We start from the raw sequence: 19,590 nt of genomic DNA, 5'->3' as shown, positions 1-19,590 counted from the left end.
ACATGCTTGGTGCTGGACAGAAATATAGTTATAATTAAGGATTAATCAGGCTGCACTTTGGCACACTTCCTTTTAGCTGCGAAAGTCACATCACACTAGATGCTGACCATCTGCATCCTCATTGTTCTCATAAACAGAATATGATATTAGAATCATAAGGCTTTTGCTTAAAAGTTGCTTAAGATATTTTTCAGATCTTGAATTCCAGTGGAACAGCTGACACTAGCGAGTCTGAAGACCCCCACAGAGGAATCGAATCAGCATGAAAATGCAGGGTTTTTTTTTTTCACTTTTTTCATATTTTTATTACATTCTTACTTTCTTCCTCCATTGCCTTATCAGTTAAGAGGGCAAATAATATTTCAAGAGACTGACAGAATATATTCTGCACTCTGCTCATTTCATAGCTCTCTGGGGAATTGGGGTTTTTGTAAACTTTTACAATCACATTTTCGAGAATGCAGTTTCTTCATCTACCCTTCTCATGACTCCACCCTGCATTCTTTAACCAAGCAATGATCCCCACACCATGGCTTACTACTCATCCAACTCTTTAAAAACCTCTAGCCTCGAACTCCTCCTAGAGGCAAATTTGAGGTTTCCTATCTCCTTGTTCAGCTGTCTTATGATTAAACCTCTTTCTCTGCTGCAACCCAGTGTCTTGGTGTACTAACTTGCCATGCACGGGGCAATGAAACTGATACGGTTCAGAAATTAATTATATTATACATATGATTATACTCTTTTTAGACATTTGAAATTATATGTGATAAAATCATAATAAACTTTTTTTTAATGGGCTGATTTTGAGGGGGATCTTTTGAACAGGGTGTGGTGTAAGAAATATATATACGGTCTTTGTCCCTGGTTCCTCACAGAGTTACTAAAACCCTTGGCATTTCCTGAGTGATAGGAGCATCTTTTGTTATTCATAACAAGCCCCTTTCAACCATACCTGAATTTGTGCTAATGAGGTGACTCTTGGTGGGGTCCTAGATAGCATCAAAATGGGGGCTTGTTGCCAGAGGAACCAAACACTGTTTGGAGGGTTGGGGTCCCAACCCTTCTTCCCACCCCACCCCCACCCCCGACAACCAGAGAAGGAAAAGGCACTAGAGATTGAGTTCAATCACCAACGACCAATTCTTTAATCAATCATGCCTATGTAATGGAACCTTCATAACAACTCCTGAACAAGGGAGTTCAGAGAGTTACCAAGTTGGTGAACACTTGGAGGTGCTGGGAGAGTAGTGCATCTGGAGAGGGTATGGAAGCTCTGCACCCCTCCTCACATACTTTGCATCTTTTCCATTTGGCTATTCCCATGATGTATTGTTTTCTTTTCTTTCCTTTTCTTTTTTTGAGACACAGTCTTGCGCTGTCACCCAGGCTGGAGTGCGGTGGCATGATCTTGGCTCACTGCAACCTCCGCCTCCCAGGTTCAAGTGATTCTCCTGCTTCAGCCTCCAGAGTAGCTGGAATTACAGGTGCCCACCACCACACCCATCTACTTTTTGTATTTTTAGTAGAGGCAGAGTTTCACCATGTTGGCCAGGCTGGTCTCGAACTCCTGACCTCAGGTGATCCACCCACCTCGGCCTCCCAAAGTGCTGGGATTACAGGTGTGAGCCACTGCACCTGGCCCCTATGTTGTATCTTTTATAATAAACTGGTAATAATAAGTAAAGTACTTTTCTGAGTTCTGTGAGTCATTCTAGCAAGTTATTGAAGCTTGGGGGAGCAGGAGGAAGTTCATGAGAATCCTCAAGTTTGTGGTTGGCCAGTCTGAAGTATTGTAGCCTAGGTACCCCATTTGTGGCTGGTGTCCAGAGTGGGGGCAGTCTTGTGAGGCTGAGCCCTAAACATGTGAAGTATGACACTAAAACTCTAGGAATTAAGTGTTAGAATTGAATTGAATTGAATTGAATTGTTCCACACCTAGTTGGTGTCAGAGAACCGGTTGGTATCAGAAAATGTCTCACACAGGGGCAGAAAATATATAGTGCAAAGATTATATTTCATTTAGCAAAACTTTACTGAACACTTTATGCCAGGCATAAGAACTGGAAATGCTAAGATGAACAGTATGGGTTCTTGTCTTTTAGTAGTGTCAAAGGAAAATATCTTGGACCCCCCAAATCACTAAGCTAAAAGGAAAAGTCAAGCTGAGAAATGCTTAGGGCAAACCTGCCTCCCATTCTATTCAAAGTCACCGGTCTGCTCACTGAGATACATGCATATCTGATTGCCTCCTTTGGAGAGGCTAATCAGAAACTCAAAAGAAGGCAACCATTGGTCTCTTATCTACCTAGGACCTAGAAGCCCTCTCCCACTTTGAGCTGTCCCACCTTTCCAGACCGAACCAACGTTCATCTTACATATGTTGATTGATGTCTCATGTCTCCCGAAAATGTATAAAACCAAACTGCGCTCTGACCTTGGGCACATGTCGTCTGAACCTCCTGAGGCTGTGTCATGGGCACATGTCCTCAATCTTGGCAAAATAAACTTTCTAAATTAACTGAGACTCGTCTGAAATTTTCCAGTTTCATAGTAGCTTATCACAGTCTACTAGAAGAGACATTCTGACACATGAACCAATAAGTAAAACACTATGTTATATGCAGAACACAAGAATTTACAAGATAGAGATAATGATTAAGAGGTAATTATTAATTCAGTTTTTTTTTTTTTTTTTTTTTTTTTGAGACAGTCTCGCTCCGTCACCCAGGCTGGAGTGCAGTGGCGCAATCTAGGCTCGCTGCAACCTCTGCCTCCCAGGTTCAAGTGATTCTCATGCCTCAGTCTCACAAGCAGCTGGGATTACAGGCACACGCCACTACCACACCCGGCTACTTTTTTTGTATTTTTAGTAGAGATGGGGTTTCACCATATTGGCCAGGCAGATCTTGAACCCTCAACCTCAGGTGATCCACCCCCGTCAGCCTCCAAAAGTGCTGGGATTACAGGCGTGAGCCACCACGCCCAGCCTAACTTAGTCTTTAAAGTGTAGAAGTTAGGTGTTTCAGATATAAAGGTATGAAAGTATATGGTCTGTAAAAGAACTGCAAAGAACTAAATCTGCCTAATAGATTCAGTAATAAATAACCTTATGTAAAAACTTGTGTTTGTATATGAGATGTGAGGTGGTAGTTGTGATTGAAATTGGAGAGTTTAGGAGGAACCAGATCATTAAGGTAACTATGTATTACTCTGAGGAGTCTGAAACTTAGTGATAGGAAGCCACCAAAGGATTCTGAAAAGGCAGTTACTTGTTCAGATTTGCAATTGAAATAGATCATCATGATGGCTCAGAGGGAACAGAGTAGAGCAAAAAAGAACCCTAAAAATGCTTTCTTAGCAAAAGCAATTGGAGGATTGTTAGTAAGATGTCTGAAGTACCCACTCTGAATGAGAGCCACAGCAGCCCACCAGGCGGAGAGTTATGTTTTGGGTTGCACAGTTTGTATGATCAAAGAAATACAACCTCACACTGGCCTAAGGCTCCTCCATCCCCTGCTCAGTAGTGATGAAGAATTCAACTACACTGTTTCAGAAGTCCTAAATACTGACAGCTTTTCCTTTTTAGGTAAAATAATATTAAACTAAATACAACTTTTCTTCAAAAGCACCATTGAGTATCTCTTTTTAATTTCTCTATTTTTACCCAAGCTGGAGTACGGTGGTGCAATCACGGCTCACTGCAACCTCAACCTCTTGGGATCAAGCGATCCTCCCACCTCAGCCTCCTGAGTAGCTGGGATTACAGGTGTGTGCCACCATGCCCACCTAATTTTTAAATTTTTTGTAGAGATGGGGTTTCACTATGTTACCCAAGCTAGTCTCAAACTCCTGGCCTCATGCAATCCTCCCACCTTGGCCTCCAAAGTGGTGTGAGCCACTGCATCTGGCCCACTGAGTACCTCAGTTGTTCAAATTCTTAATTCAAATGAGGGATGGAGAAGCTCTGGTCTATTGATGAGATCAAATCTTGACCTGATTTTATTCCAACAGTATATGTAGCAATTATGGATGTATATATTAGTAAAAACATGAGACTTCAAAAATCCTTTAAAAACATAACATAGACCAATAGTCAGCAAACAACTGAACATGACCAGCTGTCTGTTTTGTTTTTTTGGGTTTTTTTTTTTTTTTTTTTTTTTTTTTTTTGAGACAGTCTCACTCTGTCGCCCAGGCTGGAGTGCAGTGGCACCATCTCAGTTCACTGCAACCTCTGCCTCCTGGGTTTCATGCCATTCTCCTACCTCAGCCTTCCCAGTAGCTGGAACTGCAGGCGCCCGCCACCACGCCCAGCTAATTTTTTGTATTTTTAGTGGAGATGGGGTTTCACTGTGTTAGCCAGGATGGTCTTGATCTCCTGACCTCGTGATCCGCCGGCCTTGGCCTCCCAAAGTGCTGGGATTACAGGCGTGAGCCACCTTGCTGGGCTAGCTGTCTGTTTTTATAAATAAGTTTTATTGGAACATAATTATACCCATTTGCTTACATGCTGTCTATGGCTGCTTCCGTGCTACAACAGCAGAGTTGGATAGCTGCATCGGAAATTGTATGGCCTGCAAAGCTTAAAATATTTACTGGCCTGCTGTGGTCTGAATGTTTGTGTCCCACAAAAATTCATTTGTTGACACTCAACTCTCAATGCAATAGTATTAAGATATGGAGGCTTTAGGAGGTTATTATGTCCTGAAGGCTTTGCTCTTGTGAATGGGATTAGTGCCTTATAAATGGGATCAGTGCCTTATAAATAAAAAGAGGCTTGGGGGGTGGGCATGGTGGCGCGTCTGTAATCTCAGCACCTTGGGAGGCTGAGGTGAGCGGATCACGAGGTCAGGAATTCCGGACTAGCCTGACCAACATGGTGAAACCCAGTCTCTATTAAAAATACAAAAATTAGCCAGGCGTGGTGGCACACGCCTATAATCCCAGCTACTCAGGAGGTGTAGGCAGGAGAATTGCTTGAACCCAGGAAGCAGAGGTTGCAGTGAGCCGAGATCGTGCCACAGCACTCCAGCCTGGGCGACAGAGCGAGACTCTGTCTCAAAAAAAAAAAAAAAAAAGGCTTGGGGTTGGGCGCGGTGGCTCACGCCTGTAATTGCAGCACTTTGGGAGGCTGAGGCGGGCAGACTGCGTGAGCCCAGGTTCAAGACCAGCCTGGGCAACGTGGTGAAACCCTGTATTTATTTTAAAAAAATACAAAAACTAGCTGGGTGAGGTGACATGTGCTTTTAGTCCCAGCTACCTGGGAGAGTGAGGTGAGAGGATCACCTGAGCTCAAGAGGGCAAGGCTGCAGGGAGCCATGATTGCACCACTGGCCACAACCACACTACTGCACTCCAGCCTTTGTGACAGAGTGAGACCCTGTCTCAAAAAAATAAGTAAAAAAGAAGCCTGTTTGCCACTTTTGCCATGTGAGGATGCAGCAAGAAGGCATTATCTTGGAAGCAAAGAGTAAGCCGTTACCAGACACTGCATCTATTGGGGCCTTCATGTTGAACTTCCCAGCCTCCAGAACTGTGAGAATTAAATTTCTGTTATTTAGAAATTGTCCAGTCTAAGGTATTTTATTATAGCAGCCCAGACAGACTAAAACAGCTGCTAAGGATGTAAAACACTACAGCCACTTGGGAAAATAGTCTGGCAGTTCCTAAAAAAGTTAAATATAGAGTTACCATTTGACCCAGAAATTCCACTCCTAGGTATATACCCAACAGAAATAAAAATATATGTCCATGTAAAAACTTGTACATAAATGTTCCACAGCAATATTACTTATAATAGCCCCAAAGTAGGAACAACCCAAATGTCTATCAACTAATGAATACATAAGTAAAATGTACATCCATTTATATAATAGATTGTTATTTGGCCATAAAATGGAATGAAATATTAATAAAGTCCTAATAGATGCTACGACATGGATGAAACTTGAGAGCATTATACTTAGTGAATGCAGCAAGTCACAAAAGACCATACATTACATGATTCTATATTTATGTCCTGAACAGGCAAAACCATAGGAACAGAAAGTAAATTAGTGATTGCCTGGGGATGGGGAGGGTGGGAAGGGTTTGGGAAGTGCCTGCCAATAAGTACAGAGCTTCTTTCTGGGGTGAGATGAAAATGTTTGAAAATTAGGCAGTAGTGTTTGTGCAATTCTGTGGATGTATTAAAAACCACTGAATTGCATACTTTAAAAGGGTGAATTTTATGGTATGTTAACTACATCTCAATAAAGCTGTTATTAAAAAAAGTAGGAGATTGCATGAAAACTAGTGGACCGAAAAAAAAAAAAAAAAGGGCCGGGTGCAGTGGCTCACGCCTGTAATTCCAGCACTTTGGGAGGCCGAGAAGGGCAGATCACGAGGTCAGGAAATGGAGACCATCCCGGCTAACACGGTGAAACCCCGTCTCTACTAAAAATATAAAAAAATTAGCCTGGCGTGGTGGTGGGCGCCTATAGTCCCAGCTACTTGGGAGGCTGAGGCAGGAGAATGGCGTGAATCCGGGAGGCGGAGCTTGCAGTGAGCTGAGATCAAGCCACTGCACTCCAGGCTGGGCGACAGAGCGAGACTCCGTCTCAAAAAAAAAAAGCACATGGGGTGTTTATATTTCCCTTTGAAAACATTTTTTTTTTTTTTTTTTTTTTTTGAGATGGAGTTTTGCTCTGGTTGCCCAGGCTGAAGTGCAATGGCGCGATCTCGGCTCACCGCAATCTCTACCTCCCGGGTTCAGGCAATTCTGCCTCAGCCTCTTGAGTAGCTGGGAGTACAGACATGTGCCACCATACTTGGCTAATTTTTTATTTTTAGTAGAGAAGGGGTTTCTCCATGTTGGCCAGGTTGGTCACGAGCTCCTGACCTCAGGTGATCCGCCTGCCTACGTTGGCCTCCCAAAGTGCTGGGATTACAGGCGTGAGCCACTACGCCCGGCCAACAATTTTTTAAAACACAAACTTCTTTTTACGTATATGATCTTTAACTATTTTTAAGTGAGTTTGTGATCACTCATAACCTTTCATGACTTTTCCACATTATTTTTTAAACTAATAAAGTACAATTTTCAGGTTGGACGTGGTGGCTCACACCTGTAATCCTGGCACTTTGGGAGGCCAAGGTGGGAGGACTGCTTGAGGCCAGGAGTTTGAGAACAGCCTGGGCAATATAGCAAGACTGTCTCTGTTTTTGTGGGGTTTTTTTGTTTTTTTTTTTTTAAGTACTTTATGGTTTTTAGAATATTTCCATAAACATTGTCTCATTGGATCTTCATAAGAAGTAGGATGAGTATTATTATTTCATATTACATGTGAGGAAGTATGACTGGCTCAAAGAAATAAAGCGATAAGTTAGCAGGCCGAGTTGGTCATTAGATTTCTACACCAACAGTTTTCCCAGTATTATCACTTTACTGTATTTCATATACATTAAAGGATAACTTCAATAGGAAAGATTATTTCATTAATTCTTTCAAAAAGTATTTATTGAATCCTTCTATGTTCCTGGTGCTATGTTAGGAGTCATATAAAATGAATAAGACTGAAATTGCCCCTGCCCCCAGGAGAATTGCTTGAACCCTGGAGGCAGAGGTTTCTGTGAGCTGAGATCTCGCCACCGCACTCCAGCCTGGGCGACAAAAGCAAGACTCCAACTCAAAAAAAAAAAAAAAGAAAGAAAGAAAAGAAAAGAAAACTTACAGATCTACATGAGGTTCTCCGATCCCTCAGAAAGATTATCTTGAGGTGGGAAAAGGATTCAAAACAGGCAGTTTGATCAACTATTAGCACAAAGTGCAGCAGAAGAAATGGCCTTAAGTCATTGTAGAGATTGGAGAACGTAAGAACATAAATACTAAAATTGGAACATAAATAGATATTTAGAGCAACATTCCATCATTCATTCAATGACAACATTTTGAGTGTCCACTACTTATTAAAGACTATTAAAAGAGAACAATAAACAAAACAACCAAATCTGTTTTCATGGAGCTTATATTCCAGTGCAGGATTCAGACAACAAATATATAACATAATGTTAGAGAAAAGAACTATGATGAAAAAAAAGCATGGTAAGGAGTAGAAAATGCTGGGGCTACTATTTGAAATATGAGAGTCACTAAAGGACTGACTGAAGAAGAATGTTTTGAGCAGAAGCCTGAATGAAACAGTCTAGGTACTGGATCAGTTATTCAGCTTCACAAATTAGGAAAACACATTTTTAGACTTTGCTGACTTCACTAAATTGACCCTTCACTACAGTGATGATTAACTGACCCTTTCCATTTCTTTTATCTTGATTGTTTGACCATGTGTAATTGGTCCCATGATCAGGCAGGTTAGGATTCAGACTACATATGATTTCTCTACTGATCATTAACTATGCCTAGGTTTATTTATTAACCAAAGGTCTGCTCTTTCTCTTGTTCCTATGACCTTGTTTACATTTCTCCTTGAGTCTCAGCTGGATTTTAATATACTTATAATGTTAAATATAGTGTATGTCAAATATGATGGCTCAACCCAGCAGCTAAAGACAGCAAGCAGCAAGCCTTAATTCCCCTTACTCTATCTCTAGAGTGAGGATTGAGAGGCAGGACACTGAAAAATAAATCTTCAACCAGAAAATGACTAAGGATCATCTTGAGGTTTAGAAAAGGGGTACTTTCAAAAGAATAAGAAGTAAGAGTATAGAAAGGGAACAGTGATACAAATCTCAAGAAATATGCCACAATAGGAATTCCATGAGGCTGTAGCATGATCTAAGATAACTGGGGAGTAGAAAGAAAAAAATCAAAGTTTTTACAACTAGGGAATTCTCTCAAATGGTTGTCCTGCCTTCTCTCTACCTTCTTCTACATTCCTGTTGCTCCTGACCAAGTCAATTGTATGCCAACATATGACACATCAAGAAAAGACAAATATTTCCTAAAATTCAAGAAACCAGTTATTAACACTAAATGAAGAGTTAAGTATTACTAAAAAGGTTATTGAAAAGTAAGAATGGGAAACAAGAAGTAGTCTCATGATCTTAGTGCTATAAGTTACTGGTTGCGAGTTAAACCATCACACCCATTGTTTGCAGGGCCAGGCCTATATACTCAAAGCAATTTTTAGAAGATGCATCTATCTGCTGAGAAAAATGATAAAGCTCCCTAGAACAACCTTTAGTCTTAGAAATTAATTAATACAACGAGGAAATACAAGGCAAGATGTTAGCTACATAGTGATTTTTACAGCCTATCACAGATTCTGGGTCAATAAAAAGTTAACTGATTGAAATTTGTATCATCAAGGAAGAAAGCAAAGAAAGCAGTTAATTTCCCTCCATTGTGTACAAATGCAGTTTAAAGAAAACCTTTGATAAAGAAATAAGATGCAATTAGAATTTGCCTGGAGAATCAGATTTTCTTCACTTTTGTTTCTCATACCTGAGAGATGTGACTAAAATACTGCAAAGCTGTCTCCACAGGACTTTTGAAAAACATCTTCTCCTGAGGCTTCAGCTATAAAGAGAGCAATACACACTGTGAGAATATCCACAATTGAATAAAATAAAATACTGACTAATATGACAAAGGATGTACCCCCTTTTCTAATGTACCTGGCATTATCTCCACTCTGTATAAAAGGGAGATCACCACTGTTCTAGATGTACATTATATGTCCAATTCTCCTTACCTTGTGCATCTGTAACAGTGATCACAAATAATGCTTCCATCTGTTGTTTATATTCTTTTTTTTTTTTCTTTGAGACAGAGTTTTGCTGTTGTCACCCAGGCTGGAGTGCAGTGGTGTGATCTAGGCTCATTGCAACCCTCGCCTCTTGGGTTCAAGTGATTCTTCTGCCTCAGCCTCCTGAGTAGCTGGGATTACAGGTGCCCACCAACACACCCAGCTAATTTTTGTATTTTTAGTAGAGATGGGGGTTTCATCATGTTGGCCAGGCTGGTCTCGAACTTCTGATTTCAGGTGATCTATCCACCTCAGCCTCCCAAAGTGCTGGGATTACAGGTGCGAGCCTCTTCAGCTGGCCTATTATTTACACTCTTTTTACAAATGGCTATTTGCAAGTTTGTTTCTTTGCTTTCTTTTTCTTCTTCTTTTCTTTTTTTTTTTAAGACAGAGTCTTACTCCCAAGCTGGAGTGTAGTGGTGCGATCTTGGCTCACTGCAACTTCCGCCTCCCAGGCTCAAGTGATTCTCATGCTTCAGCCTCCCAAGTAGCTGGGACTACAGGCCCGCACCACCAAGCCTGGCTAATTTTTTATATTTTAGTAGAGACAGAGTTTTACTATGTTGCCCAGGGTGGTCTCAAATTCCTGAGCTCAGGCGATCCACCCGCCTTGACCTCCCAAAATGCTGGGATTACAGGTGTGAGCCACCACGCCCGGTCTTCTTCTCTTTCTTTTTAAAACAATTCATCATCTGTACTTTGTATATACTTCCTACAGGCCAGAAATGGGATGAGACCATTTGTGGCAGGGGGAGAAAAACTTACATTATCAGAAAGAGCCAGATGCTTGCAGGCAGTTCCACAAACAGCACATTTTTCTGGAAGGAAAAGGGGAAAAAAATGTTTGGCTCTCATGAGCAAGAGGTAAGATTTAAAGACTTAAAGTACATGGCAACAATCTAGTATGCTAGCAATAGAAGAAAAAAAGGGTTCTTACTGAATTTAGAATATCATTGTGTTATAAAAGGACACCAACTTAAGGTCTGTTCTCTAAGTAAGTGTTTCCAAACTAGTATGTTGAGGTATAAGTAGGGCTTTCACACTGTACCTCTACCCATCTCCCTATCTTTTAAATTTTTATTTTATGTTTTTTTTGAGACAGGGTCTCACTCTGTCACCCAGGCTGGAATGCAGTGGCACAATTATGGCTCACTGCAGCCTCAACCTCCCAGGCTCAAGTGATCCTCCTGCTTCAGTCTTCCAGTTAGCTGGGACTACAGGCGTACATCACCACCTCAGCTCATTTTAATTTTGTTATTATCTTTAGAGATGGAGTCTCCATATGTTGCTCAAGCTGGTCTTGAACTCCTGGGCTCAAGTGATCCTCCCACCTTGGCCCCCGCAAAGTGGTAAGTTTATAAGCATGAGCCACCATCCCAGCACCTCCTGCCCCATCTTTTTATAAATTCCCAGTTTTCTTCTGTGGAACAGAAAGGACAATTCTAAACTCCCAGCAGAAGTACTGCAGTACGTTTACAAGAGTAGGGAAAAGTACAAGATACCAAAGATCTTTAAGTTACTCTTTTGTATTCTATTGACCTGACAGCAGGCACACATTGGGTACTGTAAGAAACTCCCCAGTTATGCCTACCTTGTCATCACTTTGCTAATATTTGTTAATCTTGCTTTGAAGCTCTGCTACTCTCATTCCCCAATCAACCCAATCTGAAAGAAGCAAAAATTAAGATTCCTAATCTTTCCCTGTAAAGTGAAATTTTAGTAGTGGGACTGGTCATTGATTAAGACAAATGCCATGTCAGCAGAAAACATCACATGGCATATGCTTTATGGAGACAAACCACTCCAAAGTGAGCTGCTGTTACCATAGTAAACAGCTTTTTACATTAGCGACAACTTTAAAAGGTCATGAGATTTGTACAGAGAAAAAAGCTTCCCCTGAGGCTACTTAACTTGACTGTTCTTTTTCTGGGGACTAAAGGTTTTTCTTTTTCCCAGTCCATATCGTTGCCAGAGTGAGCTAGCAAGTACATAACATTCTTCTCTTAAAACAAAACAAAACAAAACAAAAAATGGCTCACACCTGTAATCCCAGCACTTTAGGAGGCTGAGGCAGGTGGATCACTTGAGGCTGGGAGTTCAAGATCAGCCTGGCCAACATGGTGAAACCCCATCTCTACTAAAAATACAATAGTTAGCCCGGCATCGTGGTGCATGCCTATAATTCCAGCTACTCAAGTGGCTGAGACATGAGAATCGCTTGAACCTGGGAAGCAGAGGTTGCAGTGAGCCAAGATTGCACCATTGCACTACAGCCTCGGTGACGAAGTGAGACTGTGTCAAAAACAAAACAAAACAAAAACTTCCACAGGTCTCCATCACCTGCAGGATGAAGTTCAGGCTCTTTAGCCCAGTGCATAGAGCCTTCCATCATCCGACACTCCCTACTTCACTAGCCTCATCTCTCACTACGTCTTACCTTACTGTTTATACTCTAACAATCCCAATTATGTGTAGTCCCCTGCACTATGGTTTTATGATGTAATACGTCTTTGTACATGCTGTTCTCTTAAACTAGAATAAATCTTCCCTGCCTTATCCACTTGGTAAATTCCATGTTATCATTCAAAACTCTATTGAAGCATCACTCCCTCTGTGATGTCTTCTATGATCAAAACACCCTACCCCAAGTCCCTCTTCTAGGGATTTACACACCTTGTAAGTATTGCAGCATGAAAGAAGAAAGGAAGGAAGGAAGGAAGGAAGGAAGGAAGGAAGGAAGGAAGGAAGGAAGGAAGGAAGGAAGGAAGGAAGGAAGGAAGGAAAGAGAGAGAGAGAGAAAGAAAGAAAAGAAAAGAAAAGAAAGAAAGAAAGAAAGAAAGAAAGAAAGAAAGAAAGAAAGAAAGAAAGAAAGAAAGAAAGAAAGAAAGAAAGAAAACTTAAATTTACGTATCCTTTCTAAGACTTAATAGCAATAAGAACTTGGTCAAATCACTTATCCTCTCTGAGCCAGTCTCTTCATTTGTAAAACGGTTCTACTAATAATTACCACTGGGGCGTGTGGCGCGGCTTACATAAAATTGGTTGACATGAAACTGCTTTTTAAGCTGCAAAGGTATCATCATCATCATTTCTAATCTAATTAATGTCACATACTAGACCACTTCCCCTTTAGAAATGGCTCTTCTATCAGCCAAACTTTCCTCTATTCCCATCCATTATACTTATTCTATCTCTTTTCCCTGAAGAGTCTGATGCCTTGTGACTTTCCCTGCCAGACTTCAAAACACTAATGAGTACACTCTGGTCCTCAAGTAATAGATTTGCTAAATCATTTGCTAAATAATTTAGCACCATTCTTTATTAATGGATTCCTTCAATTTCTAAAATTGACAGTTTCCTACAGTATCTGTATCACCATTGACCTAATAAGTGATTTTTATCCTAAGACACACATAGAAATGGCTACTCCTTACATCCTTACATGAAAACATTTTTCCCTGAATCTGAAAACAGTTGAATCACTCACCCAGAGTCACACACGTTTTACAGAAAATATGACCGCAGCTGGTGACAAAGAAATGGGCTCCATCTTTTCGGAAGCACTGGTTGCAATGAAACCAATCCATTCTGGAGCAGATAAAGAGAAACAGTAAGAATAGCCTAGGGCATAACATAATTGTAGCTGTTCCAAAATCTATGTAACTATGCTTGCTTAGCTTCTGATAGCTTTTTGGGATGCGGCATATCATTGTGGGTATTCCATTTGGTTGTGAAGAAGTACATGTACATATAAAGTGGAAAAAAAGCAGACTGCTTTTTATAACAGCAGACTGTTATAACATTTTATATATAAATGTGGATATATATACATATACATATATATACATATAAACACACATTTAGAAAAGTAATGGACAGTGGTGAGATTTTTTTTTTTGAGTAGCAAGGTTATGAGAGTGTGTGTGTGTGTGTGTGTGTGTGTTTTCCTTTACTTTTTTTCCCCAGGTTTTCTGGATTAATACATGTGCCAATTTGTAATTAGAAAATACAATCCTGGCCAAGCACAGTGGCTCACGCCTGTAATCCCAGCACTTTGGGAGGTCAAGGCAGGTGGATCACCTGAAGTCAAGAGTTTAAGACCAGCCTGGCCAACATGGTGAAACCCCATCTCTACATTTTAAAAATATAAAAATTAGCTGGGCATGGTGGCAGGTGCCTGTAATCCCAGCTAATCAGGAGGCTGAGGCAGGAGAATCACTTGAACATGGGAGGCAGAGGTTGCAGTGAGCTGAGATCGCGCCATTGCACTCCAGCCTGCAACAGAGCCAGACTCTGTTTCAAAAAAAAAAAAAAAGAAAGAAAAGAAAAGAAAAAAGAAAATACAATCTTAAAAATATAAAAACAAAAAACGAATTATCCATTTCTTTTTTAATTATTTCCTGTGATATGGTGAGAGTAGAGCCAAGAGAAGGTAGTGAACCAGAAAGAGAAGATCACATATTAGCCACTTGGGACACATTTTATCTAAGGAAAATAGGGCTGATAAATGATAGTATGGTCTCAGTTTATATACTTTCCTTCTACTCTATAGAAACTCAGAATCAGGCCAGGTGTGGTGGCTCACGCCTGTAATCCCAACACTTTGGGAGGCCGAGGCACGTGGATCACCTGAGGTCAGATGTTTCAAGACCAGCCTGGCCAACATGGCAAAACCCCGTCTCTACTAAAAATAAAAAAATTAGCTGAGCGTGGTGGTGCACACCTGTACTCCCAGCTACTTGGGAGGCTGAGGCAGGATAATTGCTTGAACCCAGGAGGTTGCAGTGAGCCAAGATCGTGCCACTGCACTCCAGCCTGGGCGACAGAGTGAGTCCGTCTCAAAAAAAAGAAACTCAGAATCATAGATCTGAAATGGGCTTTGAAAAATCACTTAAAGTTTTGTTCATTCCCACCATTTTTCAAAAGAGATACCTGATATTCAGCGAAATTAAATGACTTGCCAAAAGTACCATCTTTAATTATTGGTTTCCTGATTCCCTACGTAAAGTTCTTGCTCCCACATTAAATAGCTTTTGTGTTAGACATGGTAACCATATATCCTGTATTTTCTGCCAATACCAATTTCATATACTTTGTTAAATACCTGAGTAAATATGACTTTGTAAGGTTTGTTTTGTGTGTGTGGGATAATTATTATTATTTTGAGACAGGGTCTGACTCTGTCTCCAGGCTGGAGTGCAGAGGCAGATCAGGGCTCGCTGCAGCCTGGAACTCCTCGGCTCAAGCAATCTTTCCTCCTCAGCCTCTGGAGTAGCTGGGACTACAGGAGCACCACCACGCCTGGCTATTTTTTATCTTTGTTTTTATTTTTCGTAGAGACAAGGCCTCTCTGTGTTAACCAGGCTGGTCTGGAACTCCCGGATTCAAGCGATCCTCCCACCTCGGCCTCCCCAAAGTGCTGGGATTACAGGCGGGAGCCACTGCACCCGGCCTTTTCGTAGGATGTGTGTGTGTGTAACCGCGGAGGGATACAAACTTCGTAAGATTTACGATAAAAAAAAAAAAGTACTGAATAAACAGCTCAACGCAAACGCATCTCACAGTGCCACGAGCTTCGTTGTCCTATTTGTTTGCTCCTAATACACTAACTTTCATCAGTAAGTGAGTCTTAAAAAACCACTGAAAAGGCCCCGTTCTATATGCCCAGGTTTGTTTAAGGGCGGCAACAATGTCATAACCTGAACTGACAAGATGAATCCAACATAAAAAAGGCAGTGAACAGAGTGATTAAGGCGATCCCGAGGGCAAAACTCGCCTGCTTTCCAGAGGCGATGTGGCCTCAGCCGTCTCAAACTTACCAGTTCTTTTTCTGGCTACACTCCCTACCCGCTTGGCCGCTGTGATTCCAGAAGGCCTCAGATCTCAGGAAATCATCCACTTCTCCTCACGAAGAGCTGGAAATGGCGGGAAAATAAACAGCTGGCTTGGCACCGGGTGAGGCAAGAGGCTAAGCGCAGCCGGGGTGGTGTGTGAGATGTGGGCGGGGCCTGGCGCTATGCTAAAAGAGTGGACGTGGCTCCGTGGCGTTCGCGGGACGTGGGCGGGGCCGACAGAGGCGTTCACAGGGCGAGGAGCGGCTCGCGGTGGCGGGAGAGGGGTGTAGGAACTTTTCCTAGCAGCCGAGGAAAATTCACCTCGCTTAAAAGATTGGGGCAAACAAACACTGTAACCTAATCCCATACATGTTACTGTGGAAACAAAAAGGTGAAAATAAAGCCTAATTAATGTTCCAATAAACGATGAGAACGCAATATAAAATGTGGTCATAAAGTGGGCGAAAACTTTTGCCTAATATTCTAAAATGAAATGAAAATAATGGGTGCTTTGAAAGAATAGCGTAAAATCAGAAATAGGAAAATTTTAAAATGATGTGGACAAAGAAAAATGTGATATTAATTGAGAACTAACAAATTTCAGTTAAAAAAATGTCAAACTTGGCCGGGCGCGGTGGCTCACGCCTGTAACCCCAGCACTTTGGGAGGCCGAGGCGGGCGGATCACGAGGTCAGGAGATCGAGGCCATCTTGGCTAACACGGTGAAACCCCGTCTCTACTAAGAATACAAAAAAAATTAGCCGGGGGAGGTGGTGGGCGCCTGTAGTCCCGGCTACACGGGAGGCTGAGGCAGGAGAATGGCGTGAACCCGGGGGGCGGAGTTTGCAGTGGGCCGAGATCGCGCCACTGCACTCCAGCCTGGGTGACAGAGCGAGACTCCGTCTCAAAAAAAAAGAAAAAGAAAAGGTCAAACTTTATTCAGAAATTTTTGGCCAGGAGCAGTGGGTGGCTCACACCTGTAATCCCAGCACCTTGGGAGGCCGAGGCAGGCGGATCACTTGAGGTCAGGAGTTACAAACCAGCCTGGCCAACATGGCGAAACCCCACTTCTACTAAAAATACAAAAATTAGCCGAGTGTGGTGGCACGCACCTGTAATCCCAGCTACTGAGGAGGCTGAGGCAGGAGAATCGTTTGAACCCGGAAGGTGGAGGTTGCAGTGAGCCAAGATCGCGCCACTGCACTCCAGCCTGGGAGACAGAGAGAGGCTCCGTTTAAAAAAAAAGAAAAAAAAAAAAAAATTAGCCAGGTGTGGTGGCAGGTGCCTGTAGTCCCAGCTACTTTGGGAGGCTGAGGCAGGTGTATCACTTAATCCCAGGGGGTCGAGGCCGCAGTGAGCTGTGTTCACGCCACTGCACTCCAGCCTGGTTGAGAGAGCAAGACACTGCCTCAAACTAACAAAAAAAACAAAAACAAAAACAAAAAAAAAGAGAGAGAGAATAAGATTGGCATCAGATGTCTCCACAGAAGCATTCTAGATAGCAATGAAACAACGTTTTCCAGATTTTTACGGAAATTATGATCCAATAAATTTATATTCCCTTATATTGTGTTCAGGTGTAAAGGCCACTGGCAAAAAGCATGCAAATGAGCTTTTCCTGAGGAATCCACTTAGAGTAGTAGTTCTCAAACTTTTTGGTTGCAGGCTTCCTTTACAAAATTATTGAAGACCCTCCAAAGAGCTTTTGTTAATGTAAATTGCATCTACCAATATTTACCAGATTAGCAATTAAAAGAGAATTTTAAAAATATTTATTAATTCATTTGAAAACAATAATAAACCCATTAAATGTATGTTTGTTTGTTTGTTTGTTGTTGTTTTTTGAGACGGAGTCTCACTCTGTCGCCCGGGCTGGAGTGCAGTAGCGCCCATCTCGGCTCACTGCAACCTCCGCCTGCTGTGTTCAAGCGATTCTCCCGTCTCAGCCTCCGGATTAACTGGGATTACAGGCACCTGCCATTAGGCCCAGCTACTTTTCTGTATTTTTAATAGAGACGGGGTTTCACCGTGTTGGCTAGGCTGCTCTGGAATTCCTGACATCGTGATCCACCCGCCTCGGCCTCCCAAAGTGCTGGGATTGCAGGTGTGAGCCACCACGCCCGGCCACGATGTTAATATAAATAATCTATGGAAAATGTATTTTCCAAAACAAGAAAAATTTAGTGAAAAGAGTGGCATTGTTTTTACATTTTTGTAATCTCTTACTATGTAGCTAAATAGAAAGCTGGTGGAGTCCTATATTTGCTTCTGCTTTAACTTTTGCAGTACGCTGTTTTGGTTGGAGTATGTGAAGAACATTTGGATTCACTCAAATATGTAGGGAAAGAGAATGGTATTTAAATGGCCTTTTCAGATAATTGTGAACATTTCTCTTTGATATCACATCAAAATTCAGGAAGTCTGAGTTAAAAGTTGATTGCAAAGTGGGATCCGAAACCATATCAATGAACTTTTTATAGCCTGTTACATTAAAATGAGTTGGTCTGTTTTGCACTTTAAATGGATCTTTTGCCCATGCACGATTTTGTACCATCATACATTTAGACCAAACTAGTCATCTGAAAAATTTTGGTTCACTGAGTTATACACATTGGTGCATTTTGTTATAGAAGATTAAATATTGACACCATTCATTATACAATATAAAAAATCACTTTTGTTAATATCACTACCTATCTCATCAGGTGAGTATTTGAGTCTTGGGAAGCTGTCAAGCTCACAATTGCAGGTATAAGTTTTCCAAAATTCTAATTTTTATCTGAAACCTTGAATGTTATCATTGGCAACAAATACTGTCACTGGTTTTCCTTGAAGTGACAAGGCCATTTTGTTTTTTTTTGAGAAAATGCCTACCAAATACCCAAGTGTGAATAGTTTGTATGTTAGATGTTCTTTCAAGTAAAAACAATATTCCATGAACAAAGTGATTAGCTCAGGTTACAAATCAAACTATTCCATAAATACTTTTCTTAAATATAATTGTTTTTAAGAGATGGGTGTCTCCCTTTGCTGCCTAGGCTAGAGTTTAGTGGCACAATCATAACCTGCTACAGCCTAGAATTCCTGAACTCAAGGGATCCTTCTGCCTCAGCCTCCTCTACCTTGCCCGGCTATTTTTTTTTTTTTTTCCCAGACGGAGTATTGCTCTGTCACCCAGGCTGGAGGGCAATGGCGCCATCTTGGCTCACTGCAATCTCCACCCCCGGGGTTCCAGCAGTTCTCCTGCGTCAGCCTCCCAAGTAGCTGGGATTACAGGCATTCGCCGCTACACCTGGCTAATCTTTGTATGCTTAGTAGAGATGGGGTTTCACCATGTTGGCCAGGCTGGTCTTGAACTCTCGATCTCGTGATCCACCTGCCTCGGCCTCCCAAAGTGCTGGGATTACAGGCATGAGCCACCACACCCAGCCCTAATTTTTTATATTTTTTTAAGAGACAAGTTCTCACTATGTTGCCCAGGCTGGTCTCAAATTCCTGACCGGTCTCAAATTCCTGACCTCAAATGATCTTCCTGCCTCAGCCTTCCCAGTAGCTGGGATTACAGGTATGTGGCATCATGCCTGAGTAATCTTAATTCTACTTAAATAAAAGTTTTCATTTGAAAATATTTTAATGCCATGTGGAGTGGGGTGTTAGCCCCATCCAATATTAAAATATATTATAAAACATCTGTAATTTAAAGTGTGGTATTGGTGCATAAACATGTAGACCAATGAAACAGAATCAAGTCTAGAAATAGAACCAAGTACGTTAATAAATTTTAATTGGCGAGTGTGCATGGGGAATTGAATTTTTATATACATAGAATTGTGACAACTGAATAGCCATTTGAAAAAATATAAAATTGAGTCTGTTTCTCATACTGTTTACCAGGATAAATTTCAAATGGATCAGAAATCTAAACAGACAAGTACCAGACGAAAATATGAGTAAATACTCTTATAACCTAGATGTGCAGGAAATCTTCCTAGGATCCAAAAATCTAG

At 41.5% G+C, this 19,590-nt stretch overlaps 1 protein-coding gene across 1 annotated transcript in view; it reads right to left on the bottom strand.

The window, feature by feature from the left end:
- Positions 1–15,733, bottom strand: part of RNF212B (ring finger protein 212B) — a 38,077-nt gene extending 22,344 nt beyond the window's left edge. The window contains exons 1-4 of the mRNA XM_025391158.1: positions 15,597–15,733; positions 13,237–13,337; positions 10,515–10,567; positions 9,446–9,520 (exon numbers count right to left, since the gene is read on the bottom strand). Of these exons, the coding sequence (XP_025246943.1) occupies positions 9,446–9,520; positions 10,515–10,567; positions 13,237–13,336 (228 nt within the window). The 5' untranslated portion in view covers position 13,337; positions 15,597–15,733. The remainder of the gene's footprint in view (positions 1–9,445; positions 9,521–10,514; positions 10,568–13,236; positions 13,338–15,596) is intronic.
- Between the last annotated feature and the right edge of the window lie 3,857 nt (positions 15,734–19,590).

The sequence above is a fragment of the Theropithecus gelada genome, chromosome 7b (assembly GCF_003255815.1).
Source record: "Theropithecus gelada isolate Dixy chromosome 7b, Tgel_1.0, whole genome shotgun sequence".
In the NCBI taxonomy this organism is placed as follows: domain Eukaryota; kingdom Metazoa; phylum Chordata; class Mammalia; order Primates; family Cercopithecidae; genus Theropithecus; species Theropithecus gelada.
The sequence above is the reverse complement of the archived record's forward strand: the minus strand, read 5'-3'. Positions and strand labels throughout refer to the sequence as shown.